General features: G+C 40.7%; 4 protein-coding genes across 8 annotated transcripts in view; 3 read left to right on the top strand and 1 right to left on the bottom strand.

Annotated features, from left to right (window-relative positions):
• The window catches only part of atxn7l3b (ataxin 7 like 3b), a 5,275-nt gene extending 3,082 nt beyond the window's left edge, over positions 1-2,193 (top strand). For all 3 annotated transcript variants that reach the window (XM_031844194.1, XM_031844195.1, XM_031844196.1), the window contains exons 5-8: positions 78-178; positions 309-331; positions 471-516; positions 750-2,193. In XM_031844194.1, coding sequence (XP_031700054.1) covers positions 78-178; positions 309-331; positions 471-516; positions 750-829 — 250 coding nt within the window. In that variant the 3' untranslated portion in view covers positions 830-2,193. The remainder of the gene's footprint in view (positions 1-77; positions 179-308; positions 332-470; positions 517-749) is intronic.
• A 1,022-nt stretch (positions 2,194-3,215) lies between these two features.
• Positions 3,216-12,195, top strand: smarcd2 (SWI/SNF related BAF chromatin remodeling complex subunit D2). Its single transcript, XM_031843481.1, has 13 exons — positions 3,216-3,824; positions 5,039-5,235; positions 6,720-6,762; positions 6,864-6,986; positions 7,231-7,350; positions 8,043-8,138; positions 8,510-8,611; positions 8,734-8,895; positions 9,093-9,190; positions 9,363-9,498; positions 9,601-9,723; positions 10,402-10,503; positions 10,629-12,195. The coding sequence occupies exons 1-13, from the start codon at positions 3,684-3,686 to the stop codon at positions 10,680-10,682; spliced, it is 1,497 nt and encodes a 498-aa protein (XP_031699341.1). The 5' UTR covers positions 3,216-3,683; the 3' UTR covers positions 10,683-12,195.
• Positions 12,196-12,379: 184 nt separating this feature from the next.
• On the top strand, positions 12,380-16,525 carry psmc5 (proteasome 26S subunit, ATPase 5). Of its 3 annotated transcripts, none has more exons than XM_031843482.1 (12): positions 12,380-12,505; positions 13,417-13,488; positions 13,586-13,655; positions 13,783-13,880; positions 13,967-14,023; positions 14,285-14,515; positions 14,956-15,082; positions 15,192-15,382; positions 15,772-15,870; positions 15,957-16,067; positions 16,148-16,234; positions 16,365-16,525. In XM_031843482.1, the coding sequence occupies exons 1-12, from the start codon at positions 12,482-12,484 to the stop codon at positions 16,416-16,418; spliced, it is 1,221 nt and encodes a 406-aa protein (XP_031699342.1). In that variant the 5' UTR covers positions 12,380-12,481; the 3' UTR covers positions 16,419-16,525. The 3 variants fall into 3 exon arrangements, with proteins under 3 accessions (XP_031699342.1, XP_031699344.1, XP_031699343.1); XM_031843484.1 differs by having other exon boundaries at positions 12,487-12,509; XM_031843483.1 differs by lacking the exon at positions 12,380-12,505 and adding an exon at positions 12,541-12,681.
• LOC116381372 (MAGUK p55 subfamily member 3-like) overlaps positions 16,453-24,923 on the bottom strand; it is a 14,947-nt gene continuing 6,476 nt past the window's right edge. Inside the window, exons 3-19 of the mRNA XM_031843479.1 lie at positions 23,861-23,979; positions 23,640-23,717; positions 23,397-23,477; positions 22,835-22,972; positions 22,369-22,450; positions 21,904-21,989; positions 21,739-21,816; positions 21,158-21,354; positions 20,970-21,034; positions 20,357-20,374; positions 20,071-20,112; positions 18,816-18,974; positions 18,650-18,730; positions 18,133-18,226; positions 17,929-18,037; positions 17,256-17,375; positions 16,453-17,140 (exon numbers count right to left, since the gene is read on the bottom strand). Coding sequence (XP_031699339.1) covers positions 16,961-17,140; positions 17,256-17,375; positions 17,929-18,037; positions 18,133-18,226; positions 18,650-18,730; positions 18,816-18,974; positions 20,071-20,112; positions 20,357-20,374; positions 20,970-21,034; positions 21,158-21,354; positions 21,739-21,816; positions 21,904-21,989; positions 22,369-22,450; positions 22,835-22,972; positions 23,397-23,477; positions 23,640-23,717; positions 23,861-23,979 — 1,727 coding nt within the window. The 3' untranslated portion in view covers positions 16,453-16,960. The remainder of the gene's footprint in view (positions 17,141-17,255; positions 17,376-17,928; positions 18,038-18,132; positions 18,227-18,649; positions 18,731-18,815; positions 18,975-20,070; positions 20,113-20,356; positions 20,375-20,969; positions 21,035-21,157; positions 21,355-21,738; positions 21,817-21,903; positions 21,990-22,368; positions 22,451-22,834; positions 22,973-23,396; positions 23,478-23,639; positions 23,718-23,860; positions 23,980-24,923) is intronic.

Below are 24,923 nucleotides of genomic sequence, written 5' to 3'. Positions count from 1 at the left end.
TGTGTGTGTGTGTGTGTGTGTGTGTGTGTGTGTGTGTGTGTGTGTGTCATGCCTTCTTCTTCGTCCCTCTTCTACAGAATAGTCACCGGTAACAACACCAACAACAAGTCAGAGAGCGACCAAGAGGATAATGACGACGTCAATGATAATGACTGGTCTTACGGGGCAGAGAAGAAAGGTGATGTACTGGTGCTATGTTGGACCTCTTTTTAGTGATACTGAATGTCGATTGCCAATAATAATAATTACTAAAAAACAATTACTCAAATGTTTCTTTGAATCTAAAATGTAATGTCTTTCTTTTACAGCCAAGAAAAGGAAATCTGACAAGGTACTCTTATTTCCTCGAATAATATAACAATCATGTTTTATTATCCCCATCATTAATTAATTCATACAAACACATGGATTACATTTACTCATTCCTAGTTTGTCAACTCAAACTCGATGTTTTTCTTATTCCACCTCAGAATCCAAACTCACCCAGAAGATCTAAGTCATTCAAGCATAAGAGCAGTAAGTGGAAATGAAGCCTTAAACTCTGTGTACTTATAACATCATCAAATACTCGTCACATTGTTATTTTAGAGTAACGAAGTGAACCCACTTGGTGTCGAATAAATTAATTCCCAAATGAGGGCTTGCATTAATCAGAGAAATTATGAAATCAAGTAAATATGTATTTAAATCACTGTAATTACCTGGTATGAGTGAATGAATGACGTCTAGTCTGCTGTTTCATCCCACAGGCATGATGGGTCCTAGACGTCGCATGGACAACCAGGAGAGTCCGCGCATGCTGATGAAAGATGAGGCCTTCCCTCAATAACGCACTCGGCCACAAACACACATTCTCTTGCCATCGTGTGTGCACATACACACAAACGGGCACACAGTAACACTCAACGGGACTCAACGGACGTCCATGTTACAGGTGACATTCATGGCGTTTGCTGCTCTGCAGAAGCAGTCCAGACCTCCCACTGTATACTTGACAGATTTTCTTTTTTTTCCACAAAATCATCGAACAAACACTCGTTTTTTTTTTTTCTTTTGTTGTAGTAAATTTTGTCTCTGATTTTTTTTTTTTTTAATCTTTTTTTGCTGGAGTCCAAAATAATGAATATCACCATGTACGATTTCACTGCACAGAGGTAGCTTCTGGTGTCATTCATGCAGCGGCAGCTGTGTGAAGAGTGAACGTGTGCACATACACTATGTTGTTTCAAATACAGAAAGGATTAGGCATTAGGTGTACTTCTATTTCCTCACCTTTTTAAAATTGCATTCTTTGAAAAATATTGTCAAAGACAATCATTACTAATGGTTTGTCTTTTATTTTAGCATTCGCTGCAGGCTCATAGTTCTCCAGTTGAATCACAGCACAGTGTTTGAGAGAGAAGCAACCCTCAGTTTGTCATTCACCTGTGAAAACTTGTTTAAAAAAAAGAAGTTCAGTAAATGAACCCTTCATTCTACAAACAGGTATTTTCTGCAGACTGCAGGTTTGTTTCGTTTCATTTCATTCTCGGTGGATTTGTCGGCTTGTTTTCTAGCGTTTAAAAATGTCTTTGTATCATGTGTTTACATTGTAAAGGGTTACATATATCTTTGGTGTGATGTGATAGTGTAAATATTCCAATAGTTGAATTGCTGCTATCATGGCTCAGTTTGTTTCTTCTGTGTAGCATAATAAATGATTTGTTACCTGTCGTTATGTCTGGTGGTAACTTTGGACTGAATGGGGGGTTTGATCATAACTCTGCTCAGGTACTTACGATTGAAGACCAAATGGCCAACAGGGGATGCTGTTGATCAAAAGAAGAGGACGAGAGATGCTTCAGTTTTTATTATTTCAATACACCTCTCTTGTGAGGCTTGCATGTTGCTTTGTGAATGTTTTTTTCCCCCAGGGATTTGCTGTTGTAGATATTATTCTTAGGGAACTAAGACATGGTAAACAAAAAAAGTTCACAGTTGGAGATTTTAATCAAAGGAAAGTGTTGCGCATCGAGTTCTCTGAACTGAAAACTGCCACTTATGCTGCCTTCATGTGCTCCTCCTAAACTCCGATATCTGAGCTCTTATTCATTTGTGTGTTGGTGGTCGTTAACGCAGGCTAAAATAATGTATCTCAGATGCATCATATGATGTAGACAGTGTTATATAAAGAATTTGAGGAGTCTTTGTAAATTTGGCAACCCATCCTTCAAGAGCTGTGTGTGTTGAACCAGTGGTTAAAGAAGTAAAATTGCCCAATATATCACCAAAAAGCAAAGATTACAGATGCTCCAAAATATGAATGCGGGTTTATTTATTGGAAAGTTGTACATTTTACACTATTAATCATATCACAACCTGACCATTCAGCTACCAAACTGTAGATACAAAAGTTAAAACCAGTGATGAAAAGTAAGGAACTACTGTACTTAAGTATAGTTTTGAGGTACTTGTGATTTACTTGAGTATTTTTATTTTATGATACTCTTCTACTGCACTAGATATCGGAGATAAATAACGATGTCTTTACTCCACTACATTCACGACAGCTACTTTAGTTACTTTGCAAATTATTGTAGTCAATAACCTATATACAAAAGTTAGTAATATGGTGTATGTTATTCTGAAATAGGCCATCCTCTATAATGAGCACTTTACCTTTTGGTACTTTAAGTATGTATTTTGATGCTAATACTGTTTCTGCCTTTCATTTAGTTGCCATGTCTTATAGAGAGAGGCCTCTAGTTATATGTATTTCATCTTACATTGTGCTCACATGGTGCATAATCCTAAATAATGTGTTTAATCAAATTACCACAAAAATCCTAGAGCCACAGGGTCCAAATTAGGAATACTGGTTGGTTTCTGTGCAAGTGCTGTAGCTGTCATACATAGTCTGTTTCAGGCACTGAAGTCAATTTATTCTAATGCATTCAAGTGGTATTTTATTAACAAATACTGGTATCTGACAGTAAAGTATGTCGGGGCTGGTAGTTTTGGTGTAGAGACAAAGTGACACAATGGCAAAATGAGGGGGATGAGTGTGCATCCGTCCATGCATGTTACACCTCAGGACTACACAGGCTTTAATGAATTAGGCTAAACATAATTTTAATGTGTTCACACAAAAGAAGGATAAATGTTAGAGTAGGCGAGGGGAAGTAAGCAAACATTTCCGACATCCACGAAGGCAGCATTTTGCATTCTGTGCGTGCGTGCATGTGTGTTTGTGTACGTGTGTGTGTGCGTGGGTGCGTGTAGGTAGGCAGTTACAACAAGAATACTTCCCGGTATTGCTAAATAGACACTCGGTTTGTCATAAGTCAGTCGTTAACATCGGCCTCGCTGAAATAGCTGCTAGTGCGCGATGTTAGGACTTAGGAACGAGGAGAGGAGGTGACAAACACAACAGACGCCACTTTGCTCTCCAGAAAACAAACAGTTGTAGCCAGAAGCAAAACCCGGAACTTGACACGGTAGGAAACGAGCTAACATTAGCTAGCTTTTTGTTGATAGTGTGCTTGCTATCAAACCACAACCCGACCTCATTTAAAGTAACTGTAGCGCACTTTAAGATTTGTACCAGCGTACGTTCGTTAAGTAGCTTCATTGACTTCTTTGTGGACCGAAATTTGGTGCCGGAAGTTTCCGCCACTTTTACAAACCACTTGTGGATCCAGAAGATGGCATCGAGAGGATTCACTCACATGAATCTGAACGTGAGCCCCATGAATGTTGGGCATGCTGCGGGTATGAGGATGTCGGGCATGCAGCAGGCACCGGCGGGATACCCCAGGAGCATGAACAACGCGCCCCAGTACCAGGTTGGTTTTCTGCTCAATGTCTCTTCACTAAATAGGGGAATGTGCTCAGATAAAGGCGGGGGGAGTCTGTTAAATTAGCTTTACTGAGGCTCAACTTTATGCTGCTTTTAAGAGTACATGCAGTCCTACATTTGGATGAAAACATTAAAAGAATATGCAGTTTTGGCTTGACATATTAAAGTAAAAGCTCAGAATTTGTTTTTAAATATCAAGGTGTGGACGCTACTTCCGCATTTTAATATGCTTTGTGCTGTACTTACTGCCACCAGTGAATTAAGTGCAACTTTTCTTTTATATATATATATGGCGTTTATAGTGATTGATAATTGTGTACCTTTAAGTATTTGGACGTTTAATGTATAATTAGTATTACAAATCAATGTTTTGTGCGCGCGTGAAAGAGAAACTCACGTGGCTGCCCTCAGCCTCCTGTCAGTTAGCTTGAAAACAAAAGTAAGTTCATCATCACTATCATCTGTCAGAGCTAAGGCTGCATATATTATCCCAGTGTTACCACCACGTGGTCTTTAGTTAATATGCATTATTACAGGTGTCTAGCGTTTGTTAGCTAGAGCCATATGGGTTCAGATGTGTGCTGTTTTGTTAAAGGAGGGACCAAACAAAGGAAGCAGCACTGTTAAGACCATTACATTGGTGATAAGTCTCTTAAATGTGGTTTATGTCAGACTATTACTGAGTTATATGACCAGATAAAGATTGGCAAATCAAGAAATTAGCCATTATACACACATGCATACAACAGATGTCATTACAGAAAAAAATATAAATACATACATGCACGTCACAAAAAACATCGCAATAAAAAACTTGTTTAAATTGCTGTTCTCTAGGTTATTGAATCTGCACGTACTGTACATTTATGCAAAATATTCCTTTTCACTTTTGTTTTTATACTATGACTAGTGCTAGTAGTTGTGCTACACACAATGTACTACAGGAAATCATTTCTTTCCCAATTAGCTTTAAATCTGATGGCAGAATCATCACATTGGGAGCATAAACCCATCTTTTGTAAACCAGTTCTGCAGGGACAAAATGTAACTACAGCATTCACATACAAGCTTATTTTAATAACCACGCTTTTCTTCCAAAGGAGAGTAGTGAGTACGAGAAAAGGTCTGGAGAAAGAAACTTGTTTTTCAGTAATTGAACATTTTGAACGTGAAATCAGCTTCAGCTTTTTTTTTCTTCAGCGCCCGGGGATGCCATCCAACAGAGCGGGGGGCCCCATGGGGTCAATGGGGGGTCAGCTGCCCGGTCCTTCTTACGGTGGTGGGAACATGCCCATGCGGCAAGGCATGCTGCCTCTAAGCATGGACACCTCGCGGAAACGGTTCCTTCATCTGCATCAACAGCAGCAGCAAGAGGCACTGGGAGGCCTGAGACGAGGGTAAACTGTGAAGAAGTGAGAGTGTTTTTGTGAGAGAAGAAGAAGAGCGGGAACGGAATAATGTCTAGGTTAATTGATCAACACAACCTAGGGCCAAATCAGGGAATGGTGCTTATTTACAGTTATTAAGATTGTTACCAATTAATTCAACTTTTTCTTTAAACAACAGTAACAGTAAAAAAACAACAATTAAGTATTTCCTTTCACTCCTACTCTTTCATGCACATCATATTTCCTGAAACATATACTCTTCTTTTAAAAACGTAGAGATACAAAACCTAATTTTCCAAATTTTGCCTGACTAAAACAAAATATTGGTGTAAAGCCGAAGTCAAAGAGTTAGATTTCTTCTTCTTCTTGTTATTTTGTAGCTTTTTTATGATGTAATGATACCGGAAAAGTGTTCATGAGGATCATGAATTTTAAAAGAGGAACGTTTCGTGATGAAAACGGGTGTTTGTCCTCCTCATTCACAGCTAACATGATTAAAGACCTTTCTAGTGATGTGTTCCTCAGCCAGGACAACTACTACAGCAGTACAGTTTGTGTACTTAAAAGATTCTGAATGAACACAACCTCTAGTGGGAAATGTTTTGCAAATTATAGTTCATGTAAAAACGAATTCATTGAATTGTAAATATACATTTCTCTACATAACACCGTAGAAGTCATATAGTCATAACGATTCGGTGGCTAATTTAGCCTGTTATGGCTCATTAACGATACAACAACACCACCATTCATTCGGGATGTGTTTGTCTCTCTGCAGTCTGCTTGTGAAGTCTCTGAGCTGTTAAAAGCAGATCACACAGACACGAGGATGGGAGTATCTCATGACTCGTCTTTGCTTTCAAAGCGGGAGACACGAGTGGATATTTTTGACTTCAAACGGCTCAGTGATATCACGCTCATAAATGTGGCGATCCATGATGTGAGGCTGCATTTATAGTTCATCCACAATGAACCTCTTGTCTTTAAAGCTCTATCTCATAACACAAATCCTCAGAAGGACCGGTGTGCCGCAGTGCCCGAAGCAGCGATCTAAATTCTTAATAATGAGCTTGGGAATTCAATTTAGTCCTAACGAGGGGGAACTGTGTAATTTAATTAAAGAAACAAAACGACTTCTATGAAGTCAATAGTGACGATGATGATGGGTCAGAGCCCAAGGTGATCATTCGGTGGAAGTTAACGAAGAGGGAGCACTGGCCAAGGTTTCCTTATTGCACTGTGAAGTCTTCAAAGATAATTGATAATCAAATGAAGTCAGTTAGGTCTTTCTGTTAATATTTTACGTGTCATTCCTTTGTTTATTGGTGAATGAAGGTCATCCTTTCATAAAGGCAAATCCTAAATGATGACACATTATATGTTAGAGAAAGCATATAGTTCATGTGGTCAGTTCATGTGTGTTTTTTTAATTAAATGAACATATAGTGCTTTGGAAATCATCTTGTTTATAATATTTTCTTTGGGATTTTTAGAGCAAAAAGACGCAAGATGGCTGACAAGGTTCTCCCACAGAGGGTAACAACGTTTTTACCCCCCAATCATGCTTTAGATGGATTCAGTTTCTTCACAGTTGGCTGTTGTCTCTTAATATTCATGCATTGCTGTTGGCTCTTTAGATTCGAGACCTGGTCCCAGAGTCCCAGGCCTACATGGATCTCTTGGCGTTTGAGAGGAAACTGGATCAGACCATCGCCCGAAAGCGTATGGAGATTCAGGAGGCCATCAAGAAGCCCATTATGGTACAATTAAGAGTGCATTGTCAGATTTTACAATACTGAAAAGGATTATTTGAAATAACTTTCAGGCTTCATGAAGAGAATGTATATACATTGACTGCCATGTTTTCTTGAAGGTCCTTCTTCACCGATCACCAAATGCAGCTTAAAAAATGTCTAAATTCCAAATGCAGCTTTATTCAAACTTGTCATGGTTCATTTTTGTTTGAGTTCCTGATATCTGTGCTTGTTCATCTCTATGACGCAGCAAAAACGTAAGCTCAGGATCTACATTTCGAACACGTACACCCCCAGCAAACCCGAGGGCGAGGAGGCAGAGAAGGTGTCCTCCTGGGAACTGAGAGTGGAGGGAAAACTTCTTGAGGAAGTACGTGAACCCCTTTCTTCATTTGAATCGTCTTGCTCCGTTTCTCCGTTATCCCAGCATGATCTGACTCCCAAGTATTTCAGTGTGTGTTATTTAGTTTCTGAAAAAACTTCAGCCATTCAGCTCTGTTTGGCCTGTGTCCTTGGCTCTGACCATGCAACCAGATGTGTGTTTGCAGCTCTCCCCACTCCAACCCTCAACTCCTCTCTCACACACACACACACACACACACACACACACACACACACACACACACACACACACAAGCTCATGTTCTCTTTTGAAACAAGGAATTGAAACCACCGGCCGTTACATACCATCTGACAAGCCTCCCCTCCCTCCATCAATTCCAGCTCCACTCATTGTGTCATCTGGGGCCACATGAAGGAGGATTTTCTTTTCACTCATTTGGTTTAGGCATGCGTAGGAGTTTTGCATGGAGTAACAGAAAAAGAAAAGCGATGTGAGGGATGGAGTGAGAGGGGTCATGTTGTGCAAACAGACTTTAATGGGGCTTTGGAGAAGGCGGGGGCGCAACAGCTTTTTCTAGTTGTCTACAGTTTTGTGCTTCGCCCCCCCCCCCTCCCAATGTGGTCAGAGCTAAACAATGCGGCCGCACAGACTGACACAGCACAATAAGGAGACGTAGATGGATAACAGGCTCTCTCTCTTTTGCACTTTTTTTTTCCTAGCCTGGCAAGCAGAAGAGGAAGTTCTCATCTTTCTTCAAAAGCCTGGTGATCGAGCTCGATAAGGAGCTCTATGGACCTGACAACCACTTAGTAGAGGTATGACATCATTTTAAAGGCATGTGATGCATCCGTCTCAGAACATTTTAGGCCAAAATGCTCTGAGACTGCACTGATCAACAAAGGGGGAGTTCAGCTGGAATCCTTAAAGCTTTTGGAGTCAGTCCAAGAGCTCTTGAATATTGACGATATCCCACCATATTTATTTAATGAATCTGAATCTATTGTAATATCTATAATAATAGATACCCAACGATTGCACCATTTAAAAATACTGGCACCGTGCCACTACAGTCTGTGAGCGCTTGCTTGTATGAGTCCCACTTTCTGTATTTATTTCAGCTTAGATTTAGTTTTAGCTCTCATTGGACTTAATACAGATAATCTAATCTTCTGACTTTATCTTCCAGTGGCACAGAATGCCCACTACTCAGGAGACGGATGGTTTCCAAGTCAAAAGGCCCGGCGACGTGAGCGTTAAATGCACCCTCCTGCTCATGCTCGACCACCAGGTGCCTTTGCTCAGTTACCTTCTCGCTAATAGTCGTCTCCCTTGATGGGATGACTTACTTGCAGTTTTTCAACCACCACTTTCTTTGCTCCAATGCCTTTTTTTTTTTTTTTTTTTTTTCAGCCCCCTCAGTACAAACTGGACCCACGGTTGGCTCGTCTGCTGGGTGTGCACACACAGACGCGAGCCAGCATCATGCAAGCCCTGTGGCTCTACATCAAGAACAACAAGCTGCAGGATTGTCATGAGAAGGAGTACATCAACTGCAACCGCTATTTCAGACAGGTAAAGGAACGGTGTTAAAGCTATGCGGGGCAGCGAGACACTAGCTGACCACCTTAGGCAATTCCCACGGTTGCTTTGACATTTGAAAATGCATTCAAAATCATTTGGTAATGAATTATGTCAAATGTGCAGAGCCTCGCAAATGTTGAGGGTTTCTTCCCAGTTTTGCTCAGTTTTTTTTTACCAAATCTGTTCAGATCTTCAGCTGTCCTCGCATGAGGTTCTCTGAGATACCCATGAAACTGGCCGGCCTTCTGCAGCACCCTGAACCCATCATTATCAATCACATGATTAGGTAGGGCAATGTTGATCATTATCCCTCTTTCTGTGTTTGTGTTGTCCAGATCTCATTTATTATCTTGATTTTTGTTTTGTGAGCTTCATAATTCGGACCGTGCTCTTAAACGTTTGCCTGAACAGCATTCTTGACTTCAACTTGGTTTTGCTGTCTCTTCGTCTCTGAGCAGTGTGGACCCGACAGATCAGAAGAAGACAGCATGCTATGACATCGATGTGGAGGTGGATGACCCACTGAAGGGCCAAATGAACAGTTTCCTGTCCTCTACAACCAACCAACAGGAAATCGCTGCGCTGGAGATGAAGGTAAGGCCTACCAGTCAGCCACTAGACACTTGCTTTTAGGAGAATTGTAATAAAAGCAAAATGAGGTCTTTACATTTAGTACACTGGTTGTTTTCGCTGCAGATTCACGAGACGATTGAGTACATCAACCAGCTGAAGACCGAGAGAGACTTTATGCTGAGCTTCAGCAATAAACCTCAGGACTTCATCCAGGACTGGCTCAAGTCTCAGAGCAGAGATCTGAAGGTGAACATTGGCTCCCATCACTAATGTGCTGTATGTTTCCCAAAAGGAGTCTCTTTGATGTTGTAAGTCTACTTACAACATCTTTAGCTGTGTAGTTTTTTAAGAAGATATTTGTCGAGGTATTTCAGTAAGGTTGTTCTGTTGGTATCTCACTGTATCCTCCACTTCTTTAAGCTTGTATGACTGTTGTATCGTCAGTGTATTAATGACAGCCCTAACAATGTTTGTGTTTGCTTATATATTTTGTGCAGTCAGTGGTTTTCTTTCCCAATTTTAAACAGTTTTATTTCAAAGTATTTTTGGAGCATGTTTGCAGACGGGAATATGCTCTAAAATACTATTTAAAATACATATTTTGTATGCGATGGCATTATATTGCCAGTTCACCGAGGCAAATTAACAGCCGACAAGTCCTATAATTCCCTGCTCGATGACGCTCCTGTGCCGACACAAACTGGATGAATTAACCCAGAACAGAGTTCAAAAGTCAAATGGAAGCGAAAACAACAGTATTTTGCAGCATTGTTTTCTCAAATTAAATGGAGAGACTTCAGTGCCTTGACTGCCAAAGTAAATTCACCATTTACAATATTATTTTGGCATTTGGGAATGAAAGTTTTCTGTATCCATGAAATTGGGGTTCTTCGTGTTGAAAGATACATTTCCTTTTTTCGTCAGTTGATGACTGATGTGGCAGGAAACCCAGAGGAGGAGAGGAGAACTGAGTTCTACCAGGCTCCCTGGGTACCAGAGGCAGTGGGCAGATACGTTTACTCCAGAGTAAGGAATCACATAGCCGAATATGCACTTCTTAATGATGTACATGTCTGATAGATGTTTTATTGTAAGGTGTATATTGTGATTAGCTTTGATGTGCACTAACGCTATCGCTTTTTCCTTTTCAGTTGCAGCAGAGAAGACAAGAGTTGGAGCAGGTTTTGGGTATCCGACTCACCTAAAGACATATTCCGCTGCCAGCTTAATTTGGTTAATCAAATGTTAATGTTTACTCAATTGGAATTTTGAATTTGCCGGGAAAGAAATAAGCTAATGTTGCAGCCTAAATGTTCACACACCCATCCTCAGTGACATGGTGTGATAGACCAGCGTTTAAGTGAGATACACAAAAGATAATAGTTCTGGGACCAAAGTGATTAACGTGTCCCTAATAATATGTTTGCATTGCATTGCCTATCACTTTTAGCCTATTCAAATAATCTTGTTTTGCAATATGTTTTGTTCACGGTACAATATGCTTGAATGTTTGTAAGCATCAGTGCTGTGTAGGTGCTTTTCGCCATCACATTGTGTGCTATTTTGAAAAGGGTGTCTGTTTACCTTTGCATTTGAAAGCCATAAACTTTAGAAAGGAGCAACTGCAAAATATATCCTTACTGAAAACGTCGTACACCAGAAAAATATATATTTTAATTTCAAAAATCTATGTAGACAATATGTATTCTTTAAAAAAACAAAACATAGGAATTCTTAAGATGTCTCATGACTGATGAGAATTAATAAGAAGCTTTTTATTCCAACAATAATTTGACGTGCTGTTTGTTTTTTGTCATGGTGGATATATTAGTTTGAAATGAAACATTTCTTGACTAAGAAAGCTCGATTGAGCTCTTTATTTGAGTCTGCTTTGTCAGCAGCTCTTTTTTTGTACTTCTTGGATGTTTACGTGCTGTTTTTGTTTGTTATTGGGGTTGTAGGGTTATTGTTATGTCAGGAATATGAACTGTGGCAGGCTGTTCAGATTAAAGGGTTCTTCCTGGGAGTTTAATATCTTCCAAGAAGTTTAACTGATCTTAACAAAATAGGAATGCAGTTGTAGAGTGTCAACTAAACAATGCACCAAATTGTTGTGAACAGTTTATAGTTTCATGGGTTGACTTTTCATTGAAATGCTATTTTGTTATGGTTTTGTATGAGGGGGTTTCCTAAATGTCTTTAAACATTCTATATTAAGAGGTATCGCTGTGCCAAAATTTGTTTTGTGGAGAAGGCACTTGAGAATTGAGGCATTTGAGAAATGTTGTGTACAAATATTTTTTGTACACAACAACTCTGTAAAATGTTTGCATGCTGTGTATCAATCAAAGGCCTTTATCGTTTATACATTTTTTTTTTTACAATAAATATACTTGCAATTATTTCTTATTTCATGATATAGAGCATATTACAAGGTTGCCAATGGTATTATTATTAAAAATAATGGCGTAGACTTATATTCATATCCTTTACTGTGCAACCGTAGCAGTGTGCATGTTAGGGCAGGTCTAGAGCTCAGGTTCCTCAGAGCAGCGGTTTCATGTGGTTTTCATATTTTCAGGTAGGGCTCACCTTACCTGTCTTTAACTGCCTAGACAGGTATACCACTCCTCAAATAACGGCCAACCAAAATACATCCTACACCCTTCACAGATCTGTGTTTCAGCTTTGGTGAAAATGGTACTAAACAAAGATGTGCCCAAAGGTTTACACTGAATTAAACTTGTTGTTAAATGCTACATGTGTTTTTAAGAGTAAAGTAAGCCTTGAAACTCAATTATTTAACGTTAAGTTAGTTAAAACGTGTTATAAGGTCATGAAAACGGCAACTTAACAGCAAAAGGCAAAGCGGTTGGGGCTGAAAAAGAATATGTAGTTTTTGAAAAAGGCCTGTAGAGGGCAGTGTGTGCAGTGAAAAACAATCACCGAAGAAGAAGTCTTCCGGAAATATGCCTCTCCTCGAGCGGATGCAGAAAAATCCAAGATGGAGGTATACGGAGCCGATCATGTAGGTGTATTTTTTTTTTTCTGCCGTTTTCTCGGATTTATTGTTAATATATTATCAAAGAGATGTAGCTATTATGTTTTAAGTCGAATGGTATTTTTAAAGTGGCTGTGAGGAGGAATGGCTGTGCGAGTCTGCTGTAAATAGTGAAATGTTACTTCATTCGAAACTATAAATGTGTACGTTGGAATTCTGCCGGTTTGCTGTCTCATTGTAGCTAACCTAGCTAACATTAACTGGCTAGCCAAGGCTTACTGTCAACTGAACGTACAGCTAGCTTGAGCTAGCTACTCTGAATGATTGTCAGCATCCGTGTTCTCTGTAATTAAGTTAAGAGTACAACGTATGTTAAATACGTAACATAAATAACAAACGTTAGTAGTTTTAGGACCACCAAGCGTTCGTTAAGCTAGTTGGCTAACACTAACGTTAGCAAGCCTAATGTTAGTCAGCAGATTTAAACTACCCAAGTAGTTATTTATGGAGTCCTGGGTAACGCTAACTTTTAGCCCATTTTATCATTGTATTGTTGCACTTATCTATCTCTAGCTTCTATATCTCGCTGTCAAGTAGCGTTACCTTAACCGAGTGAACATTTTAGCACTAACCCCGCTTCATGAGTTGCTGTTCACAGATTCGCAAAACATTTGCGTAGATAATTAAACGTAAATTTGGCATTATTTTTTACAAAATTGTCATTTATCCATCAAAAACTCTAGCTTCTTAAATGTGATTATTTTTGTAATATGAATTGGATATCTTTAGGTTTTCTACTGTTGGTCAATACTGGGACTCTGAAAACTTATGATAAACCATTTTCTCTCTTTTTTTTTTTTTTTTTTTTGTTAACATTTTACAGACCAAACTGTTAACTAAAAACGAGTTAAATAAAGTTGGATTATTTTCATTGACAGATGGAGATGGGCGATATTAAAGGTGGCTCGGGTCTCCGGCAGTACTACTTGTCCAAGATAGAAGACTTGCAGGTAAGAAAATATTATATCTGCAAACTCTGCTGTTATTTTGACTGTATTGCACAATTTCTGCTTGCCTGTCAATCCTGAACCAATGTTTTCTCAACAGTTGACAGTAAATGACAAGAGCCAGAATCTCAGACGTCTGCAGGCACAGAGAAATGAGCTCAACGCCAAAGGTACGCTGTTTGTTATCACACGAATATTTCCATATATTTTGTAATATTATTTCAGTCTATCACATAAAGCTGGACATAATATTTCCCCATGGGTGAAAATATAACATTTTTACTCTTTGTCTCTCAGTGCGTCTCCTTCGTGAGGAGCTGCAGTTACTACAAGAGCAGGGGTCCTATGTAGGGGAAGTGGTGAGGGTCATGGACAAGAAGAAAGTGCTGGTTAAGGTATGCTGTGTACTTGTACTTTGTACCACACTATCTTGAGTACTAGCTGACAGTTTAAATCAACATGTCTCCTCATCATTTTTTAGGTTCATCCAGAAGGGAAATTTGTCGTGGATGTGGACAAGAACATTGACATCAATGATGTAAGTATTATAGTTGTTGTTTACCCAATAATGGTTAATAGTCCTTGGATAGTTTTCCCACTGTTCGCTTAACCATAACAAAAGAGAACAGCTAAAACACACTATGCCTTTCATTTGTAACCACCATAGCACATCAAACGAGCCATATTTGCCACCCTGTACATTCAGTCATTGATGATAAAGGAGTATTTCATGTCAGGAAACCTTAGGCTAGAAGTGTGCTTTCCTATTATCTCATCCCTTTTGTCATTTCTGCATCAGGTGACTCCCAATTGCCGCGTAGCTCTGCGAAATGACAGCTACACCCTGCACAAGATCCTGCCCAACAAGGTGGACCCTCTGGTGTCCCTTATGATGGTGGAGAAGGTGCCAGACTCTACCTATGAAATGATTGGTGGCCTGGATAAGCAGATCAAGGAGATCAAAGAAGTGATTGAGCTGCCCGTCAAGCACCCAGAGCTGTTTGAGGCTTTAGGCATTGCACAGCCTAAGGTGAGTGATTGAGGAGAGCGCTAATAGTGCTCAAGAGCACAAACCACAGCCTTTTAGATAAGCAAGTGTCTACAGCCACTCTGTGTGTTGTTTAAACTCACATTTTGAGATTAGGTTAGAGACGGAAGGTAACTAAGGGTTGAGAATATATCCCAGCAAAATCTTTTGGAGAATGTCAAAACTACATTGTCAACCACCTAAAAAAAGTATTTCGTTTACTTGGAGATGCAAAGATCTTACGTGAGAATGGTGACATGTAGGGCTGCAACAAATTATAATTCCCTCTATTGGACACAAAAACTGAAACTGCTCATCACACCATCTTAAAGCCTGAGGTGATGTTTTCAGATGTCTTGTTTTGACCACACAACAACTCTGGTCACGTTGTATCCATGTGTCAGTGTGCAGTTGGTTCTGATGTCTGTTTTGAATGTGTGCAGGGCGTGCTGCTGTACGGCCCCCCGGGTACAGGGAAGACCCTGCTGGCCAGAGCTGTGGCCCACCACACTGACTGTACCTTCATCAGAGTGTCTGGCTCTGAGCTGGTCCAGAAGTTCATTGGAGAGGGTGAGACTGTCTCTTCTCAACACTTTTATCAAATTCTTTTCCATTCTTGGTTAATTTTTTTTTAAATTATCTGAATTTATAACCGGGGGTCCTCCTTGTCTTGCGGCAGGTGCCCGTATGGTGCGTGAGCTGTTCGTCATGGCCAGAGAACATGCTCCTTCCATCATCTTCATGGACGAGATCGACTCCATCGGGTCGTCTCGCCTCGAGGGCGGCTCAGGCGGCGACAGTGAGGTGCAGAGGACAATGCTGGAGCTGCTCAATCAGCTGGACGGTTTCGAGGCCACCAAGAACATCAAGGTAGCGCACACCCTCCGCAGTGTATAAAAGGACATATTTAAGTGTTTATCAGTTAGCATTTTCAAAAACATAACATTGGAAGACACGTCTTCATCTGTTTATATACTAGCATCCAGCTATGGTTTTACAACTTCATTAGTGTTATAAATGTTTATATACTGATTTGTAAACGCTTTCAACGCATAGTATAAAAGCATTAATTTATACACCTTCATTATCCAATTGCAATAACTTGTTTTTTTTATGGGACTAGCATATTTGGGATACTGATTTTTTTCACAAGCTCTGTATATGCAAAACAGTGGTGTTGTGTAAGCCCATGATGGATGGGCCAAGACAGGAAAAAAATATGAATATGCATCAATTTGTTTTGTATTTCTTTCTCTCAGGTCATTATGGCCACCAACCGTATTGACATATTGGACTCAGCTCTGCTCAGGCCAGGCAGGATCGACAGGAAGATCGAGTTCCCTCCTCCAAATGAAGAGGTACTCACTTGCACAGTATTTATACACAAACTCATAAATGCTGTGGGCGGTTTTGTTTTGAGCATATCTTAATTCTGCACTATTAGGCCCGTCTGGACATCTTGAAGATCCATTCCAGGAAGATGAACCTGACACGAGGCATTCATCTGAGGAAGATTGCAGAGCTGATGCCTGGAGCCTCTGGTGCTGAGGTTAAGGTGAGAATATGCCCACTAAATGGTAGCAGTAGGGTGGTAAATAAAGGCCTTTGACTTAATTTTCTTGTGTATGTTTTTAGGGTGTTTGCACAGAGGCAGGGATGTACGCCCTGAGAGAAAGGAGAGTTCATGTCACCCAGGAGGACTTTGAGATGGCCGTGGCAAAGGTTTGTGTAACATTCTCTTGTACAGAGTATCTTAGCTCAAAGCTAATCTCACCCTTTTATTTTTAATGTGCATACTTGTATGACTGTTTCTACCTGCCTATTAAATACTGTTCTGTGTCCTCTTCACCAGGTGATGCAGAAAGACAGTGAGAAGAACATGTCGATCAAGAAGCTGTGGAAGTAGAAGGCCTTGTGTAGTCTGATCACAATGCGAACACATGTATATTTTCCTTCTTTTGTTTATGGTATGGTTTATAATTGTCATTCTAGAGTAAATGGTTTCCCCAAATACTGGATGGTGCATGAGTGTTATTTCTCAGGAATTCATTATCTTCAAACAGCAGTGCCAACAGATGGATTCAACACATTTGTCTTTTTTAATACAGACTTTTGCCAAAAGTTAGGAAACAGAAGTACAGTCTCTGTAAGAAGAAGATGGTCTGCAGGTTTATTATTCCGCTGTACAATAATCTTTTGTAAAAGCTTGATATGGCACTTCACATTATAGCTGCTCTCACGGTAGAGTTCTTACATAATTGATCGTACTGAGTGCATATCTCTGGCGATGGCTTGCTGGATGTTCAGATTGATGAAATTGTAGCTACTGACTCAGCCAACTATCACAAACCTGTATGCGAGTATAGCAGTAAACACTTGACGACTCCAACACTCAGTCTAATCTGTCCTCCACATGCTATGGGGTCCACGGATCCAACTTGAACCAGTCTAGCTCCTCACCCAGGACACAGGCACCCACTGGCGCTCCGTCTGCACCCGCTCCAGTACGACCTGGAGCTCAGCTAAGGCACTGGCCGGGTCCTCCTTCACCAAGACGTAGTCCACCCAGGAGCTGTAGCACTCGTCCATCCTCTCAGCCGACTGTTTCATTTCCTGCAGGTCGTCGTCCTAGTCATCACAAGGAAGGAGAACACGGGTACACATTTAGTGTGCAAAGCCTGCAGTAGGAATATAATTATAAAGTAGTCCCATTAGTCAAGTATTCAAGTTTAAAGCAACTCACCGTGAGGACTGAGCTGAGCGAGGAAGAGGAGCCAACTGATTTCCTTTGACTGTCATCGATGCGAGGCCTTACAAAGATTACATATGGTTTGAACTCAGGAGTACGTAGAGTCTTCAGTGCCTGAATGTGGAGGTAAAAAACAGCATGGTAACACTGCAGTAGATGTTAAATTATGTCTTCTGTTTGCACTGTATATATGGCATCCTATTCCAACATGTAATGTAGAACTAAGTTAACACCTTCCATTCCTTGTGAAAGCACAATTTAACAGAAGTGGGGAAGATAAATCAGTGGACATAAGAGCGTCGAGTCTGAAAGCACCCTTCAGCTCACTGAATTCAATGTTCTGAATCCAGACTTGGTTATTCTTCAAATGTATAAAGTAGAACTCTTAACTGTCTGATTAGCGATGCTAAAACTTGGAATAGATGTTCTATTCTGCATGAACACGAGGGACTTTATTGTAGGCATATGTAGATAAAATAGTGTAGGGGACTCTAGATAGATAAGAAATATTCCATTTGTGTCACTGGTTTTAAATCCTCGTCATCCGACTGTCTGCACAGGTCCGTGCATATTTATTGAATTAAAAGTACAGGTACATGCCAGGTGACGCAATTGTAATTTGAAATGTATTTGGTTGACAGTACTGCAGGTCAGCTTAGACACTAACCTCTGGTTGCACATCCACAAGGCAGACCTTGTTTTGATCCAAAATCCTGTGAATGGAATCCAAACTGGTACCGTACAGATTATCTTTATACTCCCCATATTCAATAAATCTGCAAAAATACAAGACGATCAAGACTTAATTATACAAACGATTTGTTGCAATCAATTGGTTTACTCGATTAAGTACCCAGCATCCAATACTCACTTGCCACTCTGTATGTCGGCATCGAAAGCTGCTTTGGTGATGAAGTGGTACTCCACTCCTTCTCTCTCATAACACTTCCTGGTTCGAGTAGTATCTTCAGGGCACATGTTTAAACAGACAGCAGCAAGACGAGCGTAAATAAAAGATCATAACTGGACCTTTGTATGTTTTGGGGGGAGGGGGGTAGACACTTCATAATAAGGGAACACGCTAAAGTAAAGTGAGTCATGATGACATCATACCCATGTCTAACCAGCCAAGTGCTTTGCAAAATGAATGTGAATATTGTCAACTCCAATACAGAACATTTATCACAAGTATTACATTTTTACTCATGAGCTGTTTGCAGTAGTGATAAACAAAATATCCGATCCCGCTCTCACTGTAGCTAATTCATTTTGGATTAAGACATCGAGGGATGACAATGTCTGAAAGAGTGGATTCAATATTTAAATCCTATATTACAGGTACAACACAGCATCTTAACCAAGGAACTATTAAAGGCAAAGAGACTTACGAGGCACAGCCAAACCATAACGTTGAGGATTTTCAGCAATCACCTTCTGTTTGACCTCAGTGATCCGAGCTCCCAGGGAACCTGGGATCCACAATAACAGAATAAATAGCTGAACAGACAGTAATACAATATAATCACGTGCTGAGGAACACGTGGCAGAACTTACCTATCAGTACTATAAGACGGGGCCTTTCACCAGGGCAGGGCAGATATTGTGTTACTTCTTCATAAATGCGGAACTCTGTGTGATTGGCCTCTGGAGTTTGAGCTTCTCCTGGTGAATTGTGGCGATCTTTCCTGAGGCGGAAATTTCTGCGCAGACTAGCTGTGGTCAAAGAGATGAAAATACAAATGTAGAATGGACAGAGATCCATATACTCAAAGTCCTTCAAAGTGTATTGCCAATCACACTTTGCTGTTTCTTAAACTAGTCATTTAACGTCAAGACTTCAAACTGAAAATGTCATCGATTTCAATTCAGTATTTCTCACTGATTAAAATGCAAATCTTGTGCCATACATCACACAACACAGACACCATGAGAAATCCGTAAGAGTACCTGAGTAATACTCCCATGAGCGAGCATGGCCACAGAAGGCAGGCGCTGCCATACTCTTGGGAGAAACTACAGCTCATATTAGACCATTTATTCAACCAGATTAAATCTCACCAACAGAATAGAAGCTCGGAAGGCATGTGTGCTGCGTCTACCTCTTCACCAAACACAAACAGAACACCTTTAGCATGGAGTGTGAGGAGAGGCCATTTGTGAAGCACAGTGAGATAAACAAGGTGCCACAAAGACACTGAGAAGCTCTGTGGCTGTAGCGTACTGCACAAGAAGCCCGCCAGAATAAAATGTCTGCACAAAGTGATGAGCTTCGTAAGCAAGGACAAGAAGGTACAAACACTCCCACTATCAATCCTGACATGTTAAGGAATACAAAAAAAACTGACTGTGAAAGCAGAAGTCCAGCTGTTTTTAACCTCTACAGTGGTCACATAATTGTGCATCAATATTTGTATGGCTTACTATAAAATTCATTTTTAAATGACTTTTTATAGCGTGCCATACCATGACTTTAATTACATTTTGTTGTGATATATTGAACCATATTTTGTATGTCATTTTTCATCATAAAAATGACATTAAAATGTCATAGTATAGCATGCCAGTAAGCTCTTTGGTGTGTTTTTGATCTATGCCAAGTAGGATGGGTGATTCCCGGAGTGAGATTGGTTCCCAGATGCCCATCTCACTTCCTGGTTGGCTTCTGAAGGAGCCTGATTGGAGCGGCAGCCGGTCTACTCAACCAATCCGTGAGAAGCAATCAAGCGCACCCGTTACAAATACTTGGCCAGATTATCACCCTAAACTAAAACAAGACATCGTACAGTATCCATTAATCGTGCCTCCTCACCTATGTCCTTTCCATTCAGAGCACCCTCACTGTCACAGTCTTCTGCAGGATGGCATGCAGGAGGAGAAGAGGTAAGAGGGAGGAGAGGTTGATGTTACTTTAACGTCAGAACACAGCAGGTTTAAGTGCAGTAACTACATGTATGAAGGCAACTATAAAAGGTAAAAAAGGGTAAATTGTGGAGGGAAAAGTGCAGCATACCTTAAGGTGGGGTTCTGACCATAATAACATGTGGTCAACGTAAGGTTGGGCGTTTTTTTTCTAACGTGAATGTTTGTCCACTTACCTCTGTCAGCACGATCATCTGAGGTTAGCAATGCAAGGAATAACACAAAGCATCACTATTTACAAACAGAATAACTAACTATACTATGATATTACCACTGCTCTGCTCCTAGTATACACTGTAATCTTAAAGTACTTTTTCTTTGTCTTGCAAATGTCATATCTAAACAGTATCTAGATATAAAAATCCTTCACCCACTTATCTACTATTCCTTATGTACTTCTCCCGACCATGTTCAAACAGAGCAACACCTTTACAACACACTATTACAATTAAACATTGTTATTTCTAAGCTCAGTGAGAGGTAGGGAGTTCAGCTTTTATGCAGATAGAGTACAGACAACAAAGAAATTACTTAACATTGCTTTTCAAACCACGCCATTTCATTTTACTTTTAAAATGATTAGGAAATAAAACAAAAGATAGCATTTATTTAATATAAAGATTAACCTCAGAACCCCTGTTCTCTATTCATCATCTCCATTTCATCAGCTCCCAGGCTAGATTAGAATTGACCCTCAATACAATCTGTGTCCATAGATCTAAGCTTCTTCATTTATATTTACAATGTAGCTTATGGGTGACAATTTCTGCAAAAGCGAATTAGGCTTACATGTGGGAGCTTTGGAGGACATAGGGGCAGGAAAAGAACCCATTTTCATCCTGTATCGCAGACGCCTGGGGAAAATAAATAGAGGGAAAGATTTACTTTTGATCCGAAAAAAGGCAACCTTGTTTTCAAATCCAGCACACAGTGGCTCTAAACTGTATATATTTGTTAGCAGAGTCGATGCTCACTACCTCTCCTGGAACTGTGTAGAGGGGATGAGGGCAGCACGCAGGTTACAGTCACCAATCCTCTTGGCCTGCCACCAGGTGGCGTCCTCCTGGCTGACGACCTGAAGGATGTCCCCCCTCTTAAATGGAAGTCCCGCCTCTTGGCACGGCGTGGCTTTGTCCTCATAGGGCGTGTAGTTGAACAAAGCCCGAAGGTAGACCTTTTAGGAGCAGGAATATTCTGTTAGCAAGTTTGATATCTCGGGACATATGCTCATATTTGTGTTCTTTTTGTGAGTTAGATGAGAAGATAAATATCACTTTCATATCTGTCCGTTAAATATAAAGCTGATGCCAGAAGAGGGAATAGAGGAAAACAGCTGAGCTCGTCAGGGGGTCTTTGTTTTTTGTTTGATTTGACAAATGTGACAATAAAAAAAACTTGACACCATTTATGTGTCTAGTTTTCATTTGAAAAATTATAAAATCATCAAGCCATCAATTAAATACACACTTTCCCCAGTTTGTTGGTGAAGGAGTACCCGGTTGTTGAGTCTTTCTAAATCAAACTGGTTGTTTATTTATTGAGGTTGAAGAGTCCTCACCCTGCTTTCTGTCACTTTGTCTTCTTCTTCTTCCACAGCTGGAATGATTTTCAGGGTGATGGAGCCTTGTGACTGGGACTGATCAAACACACCAGAGCAGCAGCATCATGTATCAGTGAATCATCATACAGTATCTGAACTAGTAAAGCTTTTTTTTTCCTTTACCAGAATCTGACTAATTTCATCCGGCCTTTTGTGGGTTATCAGGTTTCCATTGACCTCTCGAAGCTCATCCCCGACATGCACCAGGCCTGGAACACACAAAACAAGTCTACTGAAAAAAAAAAAAAGCCTATAAGACAATCCCAGTAGTAGTTTTTAAGACTCCGATATGAACAAGAAACAAACAATTTTTCATTGCCATTAAGGTGAAAACATCTCCATGGCAACAGCCATGAGCAACCCTTGTTTGTAATCTCAAAACATGCAATCTTGTGGAAGTAATCTCAAGGATTTGATCTCTGTTGACAGTGCATGGGGTTACACGACATAATCTCACTTCTCTGTCAGCGTTTCAGTAGAGATAAGGAAGTCTTGTTGGATAGGAAGTTTTGTTTGTTCAGAGAAAATAAAACAACGCGACAGACATTTGCATTGTGATGCATGTTGTCCGACCGCTGTTTGTCTCACCACTGCGGTCAGCCGCCCCTCCCCTCATGATTCTGGCCACGATTACAGCTCCTGTCACCTCGTCTCTCCGGATGGTCGCTCCCTGGTGGGAAAAAGGCACAATGAATCTGATTTCCAGCACGTATGGTATCTCATCTTCAGTTCACTGAAGCTGATACAACCCTCTGTCAGACGGGTAAAAGATGCTCCTCATGTGCAGGTTGGTGGCTTTGCTGGAAAGATCAATAACCTGTTATAGCAAATGCCAAACCAATTTGAGACTGGAGATTTTGACATCATAAAGAACCCCTCCCTGCTTTGTTCTTTAGCTCTGCATCACACAGAGACCCACCTTCACACCCTGGGGCTCTCTAAAGCCTCAAAGTTAAAAAAAAAAAAAAACACTTGAGGGCACAAGAATATTAGCTGTTGAGGGAAGGAAGAGCTCTTTATTAAGTCATGTCCTGAGGTGTGAGGCGGCTCTCACCAGCGGCTCTTTGTTCTTCACCAGGCGGACGATCTTGACCGACTCTTCCTCCAGGTCGTCGTCCAGATCCTCCGGCAGCGGCGGCAGCACCGGGTCAAAGTTCTTTTGGGCAACTGTGTCGTGGGCCAACAGCATCGCCTGTACGAAACGACACGCATCCACAAATGCACAGATGGATTTAAGGGCCTGAATGACAATATAAAGAAAGTCAGGCAGGACGTTAACTAAGAAAAAGGATCACAAACATGTCCTCCACTAGCTTCTTTTGCAAATGTGCGTTCCTTTTCCACAACCGTCATTTCTCCCCACTCTCCAGAAAGCCAATAGATTGAACATAATCACTTGATGAGAGTAATTAGGATTTCTTGTCTGTGTCTCGGGGTGCAGACAGCTCCGATGCTGCTGGTATGTAACAGATGATCAATTTAGAGGAAAATCAGAGCAGCTCAGGGTGAAAGCACAGAGAAACATTAGACAGATCAGAGAAACACTGTGGAGCATTTGTTAGTTAGTGTAAGTGTGAGGAAAGACACAAAGTGTGTGTGCATGTGTGAGTGTGTACCTTGAAGTGGGGAGTGCTCAGAAGGAGAAGCAGTTCTCTCTCATCGTTCTCCAGCGGCCCGCTCTGAAGCTCCTCTGCCAGCTGACGATTTTAATCAGAAAATCACTGCTCGAAATAATAAAATCTCCTCATGAATTACATTTACTTTAGAAAATGACAATAACTGTTTACTTATACTTGGCATTTAATTCCAATATTCAGGTTTAGTTTGGCTTAGAAACGCTGAGGAAAGATTGCACCTACATCCTCTGCCAGACAGGTGGCGCTGTGTAGAACTGGAGTCGGGCTGCGTTTCTCATATTGCTTCAGTTTGTCATGGATCTGGGACGTACAGCACATGAATAGACATACAGATATGCACAAACGCACACAAAGAAAACAAAGAAGTCGGTTTTTAATGCGACGAGACATCCCTGAGTCAAACATGGTTTGAAGTTCCTTCTACTGAGACATTTCTGCTGTACCTTCATGAGGTAACCGAGGCTTTTCTCACTGAAGACATCTTTGAGGAAGACCAGGTCCTCTTTGTGGTTGGCGTCAGGATGGAGCTGAGAGGTGAGCAAGGCCAGGGTCTCATGCAGCCCTATGGATCATAGGAAACAGGAGTTATGTTTCAATACTGATACTGATACCGGGCCAATACTGACCCAAATAACTGGATGGGGCCAATCAATTCAATTATTATATACTATATACATTATATCATTTTAACTGGGTAGATCCGAATAAGACCGGCATGCATCCCGAGCTCCATTGTGAAGTCTGGGATGATATCTTTTGCCATGAACACATGTGATAACCTCACAGAATGGTTCTTTAAGCTTCTTTTTTTACCCTGTAATGCAGTTTCCAATAAGGGAATTCTTCAAATATCCTCTCAGTTTAAGCCCCAGTAATTTATGCTCGACCAGCTGTAATCGCCACGCGACCACTGCAGGTGCAGCCTGTTGAGCTCTCATTACGAGCTCACAGGGCGCCTGCTGGAAAAACTGAGATTACAGATCCCTTCGGGAAAATTCAACTCAGCAGGGTGGGAACATTTGGATTAGACGTTCGACTCAATTTATGTGAAGTTAATTTATGAAGCAATCAACCTCAGTGTTCTTAAAGTGTCCTTGTAGTGCCCGCGGGACACTTTTACATAATGACAGTTTGGAACTGTTGTGACCATTGTGTGGACGAGTGAAAGCAGATTGGGTTATATTTGCATAGACAGAGAAAGGTCTCACACAAAGTGAGAAATGCCATATTATTGTCAAAATATTCAGAAGTTATGTGGCTTGTTAAAAAAGTGGGTCAAGAATTTAGCGAAATAATCTGTCATATCCTGTGTTGTTGTTCACTTCTCCCATGAGAGTTACTGGACTCAGGACCTGCCGCTGGTCTCCTAAAGAGGCGGGGATAGTGGTGAAACACATGCGACACAGATACAAGAAACTGACTCTCAGTAGGCCTTTCTGAACAGTCTCTGACCTCTAACCACACACACACACACACACACACACACACACACACACACACACACAC

Source organism: Anarrhichthys ocellatus, unplaced genomic scaffold, assembly GCF_004355925.1.
Source record: "Anarrhichthys ocellatus isolate YVR2014 unplaced genomic scaffold, GSC_Weel_1.0 scaffold4, whole genome shotgun sequence".
Taxonomy (NCBI): Eukaryota; Metazoa; Chordata; class Actinopteri; order Perciformes; family Anarhichadidae; genus Anarrhichthys; species Anarrhichthys ocellatus.
This window is presented reverse-complemented; position numbering and strand designations above follow the sequence as displayed.

What these genes read in the sequence shown, in the direction of transcription:
- psmc5 (XM_031843482.1), top strand. Translation starts at nt 12,482, where the DNA reads ATGGAGGTATACGGAGCCGATCAT. An exon ending in CCAAGATAGAAGACTTGCAG is followed by an intron (nt 13,489 to 13,585) that starts GTAAGAAAATAT and finishes TTTTCTCAACAG; the next exon opens with TTGACAGTAAATGACAAGAG. An exon ending in AAATGAGCTCAACGCCAAAG is followed by an intron (nt 13,656 to 13,782) that starts GTACGCTGTTTG and finishes TTTGTCTCTCAG; the next exon opens with TGCGTCTCCTTCGTGAGGAG.
- smarcd2 (XM_031843481.1), top strand. Translation starts at nt 3,684, where the DNA reads ATGGCATCGAGAGGATTCACTCACATGAATCTGAACGTGAGCCCCATG. An exon ending in CCATCAAGAAGCCCATTATG is followed by an intron (nt 6,987 to 7,230) that starts GTACAATTAAGA and finishes TCTATGACGCAG; the next exon opens with CAAAAACGTAAGCTCAGGAT. An exon ending in ATTATCAATCACATGATTAG is followed by an intron (nt 9,191 to 9,362) that starts GTAGGGCAATGT and finishes GTCTCTGAGCAG; the next exon opens with TGTGGACCCGACAGATCAGA.